Source organism: Selaginella moellendorffii, unplaced genomic scaffold (genome assembly GCF_000143415.4).
Source record: "Selaginella moellendorffii unplaced genomic scaffold, v1.0 SELMOscaffold_369, whole genome shotgun sequence".
Classification (NCBI taxonomy): Eukaryota; Viridiplantae; Streptophyta; class Lycopodiopsida; order Selaginellales; family Selaginellaceae; genus Selaginella; species Selaginella moellendorffii.
In genome coordinates this window covers 1-8,676 of record NW_003314624.1, presented here as the reverse complement: position 1 = coordinate 8,676, position 8,676 = coordinate 1, and the positions used below count along the sequence as shown (strand labels likewise).

At 49.1% G+C, this 8,676-nt stretch overlaps 3 protein-coding genes across 5 annotated transcripts; 2 read left to right on the top strand and 1 right to left on the bottom strand.

Moving 5' to 3' along the window:
* Positions 1-12: 12 nt before the first annotated feature.
* LOC9641167 lies at positions 13-731 on the bottom strand. Its single transcript, XM_002994522.2, has one exon. It carries the CDS (start codon positions 675-677, stop codon positions 204-206), a length of 474 nt encoding a protein of 157 aa, XP_002994568.2. The 5' UTR covers positions 678-731; the 3' UTR covers positions 13-203.
* Positions 732-778: 47 nt separating this feature from the next.
* On the top strand, positions 779-7,166 carry LOC9641169 (peroxidase A2). 3 transcript variants are annotated; one of them, XM_024668070.1, is made up of 4 exons: positions 779-1,118; positions 5,484-6,137; positions 6,209-6,400; positions 6,458-7,166. In XM_024668070.1, exons 1-4 carry the CDS (start codon positions 831-833, stop codon positions 7,040-7,042), a joined length of 1,719 nt encoding a protein of 572 aa, XP_024523838.1. In that variant the 5' UTR covers positions 779-830; the 3' UTR covers positions 7,043-7,166. The 3 variants fall into 3 exon arrangements, with proteins under 3 accessions (XP_024523838.1, XP_024523839.1, XP_002994569.2); XM_024668071.1 differs by lacking the exon at positions 779-1,118 and having other exon boundaries at positions 4,923-5,631; positions 5,821-6,137; XM_002994523.2 differs by lacking the exon at positions 779-1,118 and having other exon boundaries at positions 4,923-6,137.
* A 349-nt stretch (positions 7,167-7,515) lies between these two features.
* On the top strand, positions 7,516-8,651 carry LOC112343964 (pentatricopeptide repeat-containing protein At4g02750-like; the record flags this gene model as incomplete). Its single annotated transcript, XM_024668072.1, has 1 exon — positions 7,516-8,651. A coding segment is annotated over exon 1 (1,136 nt), but the record flags the coding sequence as incomplete, so codon positions are not given.
* Positions 8,652-8,676: the final 25 nt, after the last annotated feature.

Below are 8,676 nucleotides of genomic sequence, written 5' to 3'. Positions count from 1 at the left end.
AGTGACACCAAGAACACCAAGAGTGTGACACTTCGAATTATCTTAATAACAAAAAGATACATAGAACACGAAGAACACGAGGAACCAAAACTCTAGATTAAACTTATCTAGATCCACAAGAGAACCACTAGACTTTGAGCACGATGGAGGCTCTTGAAAGAGCACTTATACGTACACCAGGAAGAAGACGAGGAACTAAAACTCTAGATTGCCTCGTGTAGATCCACAAGAGAGCCACTAGACTTTGAGCACGATGGTGGATCTCGAAAGAGCGATGCGCGCAGCCTCTTGGACACAATCCCCACCTCAAAGTAGATGTAGTCTCGGTTGGATTCATCCACGCGAATTCCCGTCACTCCCAGCCACAGGAAGAGCTCCTTGGCCTGGATTCCCGATAGATTCTCGATCTTGCCATAGCCCAGCTTCCCAGAGATGGTAGTGCCATACCACACCAGATTCTCGAAGCGGTGGTAGCATTCGTGCTGGAGATGGACGACGAATGTGGAATTGTTGTCGCGCAGCGAGTAGCTGGTGACCAGATTGGGGAGAAGACCGCCGGGAAGGCCATGCTCTTCCAAGAATCGCGACACCTCGGCGCTGGGGAGAATGGCGTCAGCGGCGGACAATCGAGGCAGCGATGCCAGGAAGAAGAGCAATGGCGCAACCACGAACATCATCTCTCACCTCTGGGCGCGATTAGGTTAGGGTTAGCTATTCGCTAGTAGGGGAGAAGGAATCTCCCGCGGTGATTTCTTCTCGCATTTCTACGATGGTAGAATGGAGCTGCTATATAAGCGCCAGAGGATTGCTGCGAGATTTCTTCTCCAGCCATGGATCCTCTTCTCGTCCCGCTACGCGTTCTTTTCCTTGGGCAGTGGATGAGGGGGATTTGCGGGTTCCAAGGATTTATCCCGCCACAGCTTGGTGATGGATTCTTTCCAGGAGCTAGTGGCGCGCAAGAGATACGAGAGATCACCATTCCGATTCCTAAGATCCGGAGATCCCCAGGATTCCAGAGATCCCGATCGTTCCAAAGGCCGAAGGAAGTTCCAGTCGTTCCAGAAGTTCCAAAGGTTCCAGAGGTTCCAGTCATTCCAGAAGTTCCAAAGGTTCCGGAGGTTCCAGTCATCCCTGAGGTTCCGGAGGTTCCTCTTCTCTTCACTTCTCTTCACTTCTCACCCAAAGTGCCAGAAGTTCCAGTTCCAAAGGTTCGGGAGTATCCAGTACTTTCGGAGATTCCTCCCAAGAAGCCGGTCCCCGAAGTTCCAAAGGTACCGGAGTATCTAGTAGTTCCCGAGGTTCTTCTCAAGCAGCCGGTCCCCAAAGTTCCAAAGTTTCCAGTGATCCCGGGTTTGCTTCCCAGTGGCATGATACTGGGGCCTGGCGTCAGGGACAGGGTTTTCCATTCTCAGGCCATTTCCCGGTGGTGCTACTTCTGCATGGGAATTGCTATGTTGCGGCCTGGCTTCTACTAGGAGAAGTGCCCTGCTGCCGAGTCCACTGTGAAGAGCAGGCTGTGGAAAAAGATCCAAGAACTGCTGCAACATTCTCAGGGTTCACTTCCATGATTGTTTCGTTCTGTTAAGTTTGTTGCATTTTTTTTCCTTTGGATTTGACAAGAAGATGTGATTTTTATGGACGAACTGGAACTCTGGCTCGTGTCTTCAAGAGGCTGGGTAGTTTTTGAGTTCAGTTCATTCGATGAGCTCAAGTCAACCCAACGGAAGTCAACATGATGCACCAAATATAAAACTTGATCTTAAGTCCAAAAAAAGGTAAATAACATATAAGTTTAATATAAAAAAATAAATATCAAATATTCTAATAAAAAAAATTAAATCTACTTTTCCTCACCCACAAAAGGATGAATTGATATAGCATAATGCTCTTTGACAGTGGTTCTTGTTGTACATGAGATTGTGCTATTGCTTCTGCATAACATGGCAAGTTTCACCTAACATAATTGAAATTATTATAATAAAAAATTTAGATTTTACTATCACCTGTTGTGAAATGTACCAAAAGCACCTGCACCTTGACAGCAAGAGAATGGGTAGTTATACCAGTGATCCAACAGAGATCACATTTCACGCTGTTAATCTGTGCATTCTTTCAGCCTCTCACTTAACATCAATCAAAAAATCTATGGTCCCCTTATTACACGTTTATAATATGTTGTCTTTTAAAACTAGCCAGATTAAAACTGGTCATATTAAACTATAAGATCTCAGAAACCTCTTTGGCGTTCGTGAAGAAAGCTGCATCCCACCCAAACTGCTCCTCCTATGGCTTTGAAGAGTTCTAAGCTCCTGCCTGCATCTCAGGAAGGTGATCAAAAGGACCACTGGCATCAAAACCGCCGTGGACACCCATGCGAGCAGGAGACTATTTGATTTGTAAGTCGATTCGCCCTGAGCAACAACCAGCACTCGCAATCCATGGCTTGTCACCTGCACTTGGTCAGCGTGTAGTGCCCAGCTCCTGAAACTCTTCTCTCTTTGCAACTCAGTCGGCGTCAAAGCCACAACAGCGGAGTAGGAAACAATGGCCAGGACCAGGTTGCAGCAGCACAAAAACCCTATTTTCAAGCGTGAAGAGACTCTCACACCTCGCACCAGCTTCAACTGTGCATCTGTCAATGGCACCACTCCCGCAACAACTGCGATGAAAGCACTGGGGAGAGTTATGGCCACCACCCAGAACTCCGCCGGGGAACCTTGCTCCAGGTTCAAAAGCGAGAGATGCTCAGCAATGTACGACGCCTTAACTTGAGAGAGCAGCGAGCTAAGAATGTCTATGTCCGAACTTGTTTGCAGCAGATCCTGGGGTGGATCTATGCCCCACAAGCACATTTCCGGCTTGGCTGCTCTTCTATTTTCACATACTGGTGCATCATAGAGAGGAAAGTTGGATGACGGACTGTTCGTCGTTCGCACCCAGATAGATGAAAGTCCTGAGCAGCTCTGCCTTTGCAAAGGCACCAGTGTATTGGTCTCGTTCCTGGGAGCTTCATAGACGGCTTTGAAATACGGCACCAGACTGGCTTTCACTTCTTTCTCGCCACAGTCGAAGTGTACGCAGTGGAATCTCCACGAGCTGAGTGTGGTTCCAGTAGCATTCAGCTCCTCACTGTAGCAAGCGTAGTAGCCCGACTGGTTGGAAAACAGAAAGGATGACTCGCTTTGGCAGCCTCCAACAATTTTGCCCGGAAGAAAGGCCGGTCCCAGGACAGTGAGAAGCTCACTGCCTGTGGCGTTCTTGAACTCTTCATCCATTCTATAACATTTCGCGGCTCCACCATAGTTGTACACACCTGCTTCAGGAGCTTTTCTCACGCTTGGAGATGGTAAGCGGGCTCCTTTATCAGTCAGCGCAACCTCACCTCGATCAGCAAAGATGTCAAATCCTAAGTTGCCACAGTTTGGTAAGTTTTTGTAGCTTTCCCTTGCTAGAGTTCTAGCTTGAAACCCTGACTCTGACTGTGTGTTTGTATAGTACTCAGTTGGAAACTCCAGTATCCTGGAGGGAACCGTGTTTGTGACCTGTTGGACATTACTGTTGTCACTGACTACCTCCCACAAGCTGAAGTATGTTGGTGAGTACCTTGTCCAGTTTCTGATTTCCTGATCATAATCTTGAGGAGTAACCCGCAGAACAACTGGTGCAATTGGTTCACAGGCGGCATCTGCTGTAGATGCGGCCTGCTGGTTTTCCTGCAGACAGACAAATGCCAGCAGCCACATGGTGATCTTCATGGTTCCCAGACCCTTGATGTGCTCGGAGGACTCATACTCTGCTATGGATGCATTCCTGGTTGCTAAGAGCCCTCCCCTATCACGGATCTCTTTCAGATAGTCCTTGTCACATACCTGTTCTACACTGCCCAGCTCCTCTTCTGGAATGGGAATCGACACCAAGTACCTCAAGAAGACCTCTGGATGCGATTTGAGGTGCGGAATGAACTGCCACCAGATGGATTTCTGAGACGTATCACCGCTCATGCTTAGAAGTGCTCTGGAGCTGTTTACTCCAGCCAGTTCACCCCGTTGCACTGATACTTCCGCTGCTCCCAAGTGAATGTGAAGAATCCCCACTACGAGAAGGGCGACGATCCAAGCCATCAAACAATTCGACTATCGATAAATGGCTTCAGGCAGCCCCGATATGTGTAATGGCAAGACTTCCAAGTCGCCACCGCCAGGAAGGACCATTGGAACGGCTTCTTTTAATTTCCCGGATGCGACAGGAACGACTTCCAAAACACTGTCAACAGTCCTTTTCTGTATTCAAAACTAGAGGCCTCCCGTTAAATCTCATTTTTTTTGCCATGTTGAAACTTGCACGGCAAAGGAAGAGTGACAAGGCGGGGAAAGATCAGTGCTTCATCCAAATACTTCGTTTTCAAAGAGGCGTGTAAATCTATAGTTGGACCAGTCAAAGACCGAAGCAAAATCTTTATAAAAACACGCCCACGAACCCATGTTAAAGGAGCTCCTAAACATGGAATGGTACGATATAGGTATGACTTAAGCAAGGTAGTTAATCTGGAGGATTGCACCATCTGCGATCCCCTGCGCTTCTTGTTACCATACGGTATGTGTATCACTCTCTAGGTTTTTTCTTTTTTACATCTGGTTGCTCGCTATGGATTTCTCCAGTGAATGGCAGCAGACGTCTAGTGAGTACTATGCATTTCATCACATACAAATTTACAATGTTTATGAATGGGATTCTTCGTCAGTTTCCACTATCGTGTATGAATTCGTTTTTCACAGGAAAGCTTGGAACTTGGTAAATGCAAGACTCGAATGATTCCATCAATTTGTTACCTGGTGTAGCATGCAATATTTCGAAGTCGTAGATGTAATTTGGAGTTTTAGGTTGTGAGCTGATCACTGTCAAAATACAAAGCACGAACATCATCTGTGGGCGCGATTAGGTTAGGGTTAGCTGTTCGCTAGTAGGGAAGGCGCGACGCGGTGGATTCTTGTTCTTCTTCGATTTCTTCTCGCATGCCAGTGGCCAGTCAAGATTTCTAGGTGAAGTGTGAAGTCAGCCACGATCCAAGCAGGAAGAATGGAGCTGCTATATAAGCGCCAGAGGATTGCTGCGAGATTTCTTCTCCAGGCATGGCCATGGATCGTCTTCTCGTGCCGCTACACATTCTTTTCCTTGTTCTTGCTTGGGCAGTGGATGGAGAGGCCGAGCAAGGAGGATTTGCGGGGTTCCCAGGATTTATTCCGCCACAGCTTGGCGCTGGATTCTTTCCGGGAGCTGGCGGTGCGCAGGAGTTTCCTCCTTTGATCCCAGAGATCACCATTCCGATTCCCAAGATCCCGGAGATCCCCAGCATTCCACAGATTCCAAGGATTCCAGAGATTCCGATCGTTCCAAAGGTCCCGCCGAAGGAAGTTCCAGTCGTTCCAGAAGTTCCAAAGGTTCCAGAGGTTCCAGTCATTCCAGAAGTTCCAAAGGTTCCGGAGGTTCCCAAAGTTCCAGCAGTTCCAATCATTCCCAAGGTACCGGAGGTTCCTCCAGAAATACCCACAGTTCCAGAAATTCCACCCAAAGTGCCAGAAGGTCCCAAAGTTCCAGAAGTTCCCGTTCCAAAGGTTCCGGAGTATCCAGTAGTTCCGGAGATTCCTTCCAAGCAGCCGGTCCCGGAAGTTCCAAAGGTTCCGGAATATCCAGTAGTTCCCGAGATTCCTCCCAAGCAGCCGGTCCCCGAAGTTCCAAAGGTTCCGGAGTATCCAGTAGTTCCCGAGATTCTTCCCAAGCAGCCGGTCCCCGAAGTGCCAAAGGTTCCGGAGTATCCAGTAGTTCCGAAGGAGCAAGTTCCAAAGTTTCCAGCCATCCCGGGTTTACTTCCCGGTGGCATGATACCGAGGCCTGGCGTGGGAGGCTTTCCATTCCCAGCAGGACGGGGTTTTCCATTCCCAGGAGGACGACCATTTCCATTTCCCGGTGGTGCTACTTCTGCGGAGATGGGAATTGCTGTGTTGCGGCCTGGCTTCTACAAGGAGAAGTGCCCCGCTGCCGAGTCTATCGTGAAGGAAGTCTTGCAGCAGGCCGTGGAAAAGGATTCCAGAACTGCTGCAAACATTCTCAGGCTTCAGTTTCACGATTGTTTCGTTCTGGTAAGTTGTTGCATTCTTTTTTCTTTGTTTTTCTTTGTTTTTTATGAGAATAAGATGTGAATTTCTTGCAGGGATGTGATGCTTCCATACTTCTGGACGATACGCATACTTTCAAAGGAGAAAAGACCGCCAATCCCAACAGGAACTCGGCTCGTGGCTTCGAAGTCATTGACGAGATCAAGGCAGCTCTGGAGAAGGAATGCGAGGGTGTTGTTTCTTGTGCCGACGTTCTCGCCATTGCTGCACGGGACTCGGTCGTCCTGGTACGTACTTCGATACTAATCTTTGATCTCACTTCTTTTCTGTGTGGCATGAATCAGACTGGAGGCCCGTCGTGGGAAGTTCATCTTGGTCGTCGAGACAGCCTGACTGCGAGCCGCAGCCTGGCCAACAGAGACATCCCGCCTCCCAACTCGACGCTTCCGCAGCTCATCGCCGCATTTGCCAAGAAGGGCCTGTCCATCGTGGACTTGGTGGCACTGACGGGCTCTCACACCATTGGCGTGTCACGCTGCGCCAGCTTCCGGCAGCGCCTCTACAACTTTGCGGGAACTCGTCGGCCAGATCCGAGCATCGACCCGGCGCTCCTCCGCAGCCTCGAGCACATTTGTCCTCCCAAAGGCAACGCGCAGGAGACGACGCCTCTGGACATCGTCACTCCCACCAAGTTTGACAATCACTTCTTCGTCGATCTGGAGCTTCACAAGGGTGTTCTTACGTCGGACCAGGTGCTGTTTGCGCCGTATGCTCCCACCAGCGCACTGGTTACGGCATTTGCCTACGACCAGGCAAAGTTCTTCCAGGAGTTTGTAGCGTCCATGGTGAGGATGGCTGCCATCAAGCCGCTGCTGGGATCGGAGGGCCAGATCAGGAAGGAGTGCCGGTTCGTCAATCACAAGTACTGAAGCAGGGTCTTAGTTGCTGTAGCGTTTTTAGCCTTTGATTCATTCATTCTTCCAAGTAAGTACTAAGATTTTGTGAAGTGAATCCTTTTAGATTAAAAGAAGAAAAAAAGTAGAATGCATTTTCTTTGATTCTCAGATAGAAAACTAGAGGGGCTGTCCGAATTTATTGTGAGCAAGAACACGGGTGAACAAACAGAGAGAGAAAGGATTTCATGAAGCATGCAAAGAAGACCCGCCATGTCCATGTCCATGTCTCCCCTCCCAAGAGGCAATGGAGAACTTTCAAAGGCTCTCTAATGCTTTCATGATCTTCAATAGATCATTTGGAGCTCTGGAAGTTCTCCATCACGTCCCGGGGAGAGAGACAAATAAGAAGAGATGCTACAAGTGAAAATCTGAACAGGAAAACCCTATAGGGTCGATTTACTTTATTGCTCCAACGTCTCAAACTCGAGAGAAATTTTTAATGATGAATGGAGAGGAGGCAGCTTGTGGAAGCCATTCAATCTTGCAGAACGCTCAATGATGCAAAAGAGATTCACTTGGCAGCCCATTCCTTTCTCTCCGCAAGCTCCGACTCCTTCCTCGCAAACAAGCTGATTGAAATGTACGCCAGGTGTGGAAGCCCCGCCCTGGCACGCCAGATCTTCGACAAGAACCAAGTAAAAAATGATTCCTTCTCCTGGGACATGATGCTCTTAGCCTACACCAGCAACCGGCAGCTCGACCAGGCCCGAGAATTCTTCCGCGCGATGCCACAGCCCAGCGTCGTTTCATGGAACATTCTTCTTCGTGCAGTTGCCGAAGCAGGCCATCTTGTGGAGGCTGAAGAAGTGTTTGATTCTATGCCCCAGCATAGTCTTGTTTCATGGAACACAATCTTGGCTGCTTACACACAGAATGGATCTCGAGACGAAGCAAAGAGGGCTTTCGACTTGCTCCCACAAAAGGATCTTGTTTCCTGGTCCGTGCTCTTGTCTGCATATGCCCGTGAAGGGCATGTTGTAAGAGCCAAGGACTTGTTTGAGGCAATGCCGATGTGGAACATCGTGTCATGGACGACAATGCTGGGAACCATTATTGAGAGCAAAGGTCTCGTGCATGCATGGGCAGTCTTTAGCGAAGAAATGCCAGAGCACGACCTCATATCCTGCACTGCAATGCTTGCCGCTTATGCCCAGCACGGGCATTTGGAAAGCGCTAAAGCCTTGTTCGACACAATGCCTCAAACAAATCTAGTTGCTTGGAATGCGCTCCTAATGGCCTACGTACAGTGTGAGAGGGTTGACGAAGCTAGGATCATTCTACACTCCATGCCGCAACTAGATCTAGTCTCGTGGACTACACTCTTGCATGCGTATGCTCAGAGCGATCGCTTGGAGGACGCCAAGCTCCTCTTCGATCGCTTGCCTGAGAGAGATCTAATCGCGTGGAACGCCATGCTCGCCGCCTACAGCCGGCATCACGTCGCCGAGACCAAAGCCACTTTTGATCGAATGCCGCAAGTGAATGTGCTCTCATGGAGCTCGTTGCTCGCTGCATATGCTCAAGCTGGAGATTTGGAGCAGGCGAGGCGTGTGCTGGATTCGATGCCTCAGCTGGACCTTCCGTCCTTCAACTCAATGCTTTTCGTG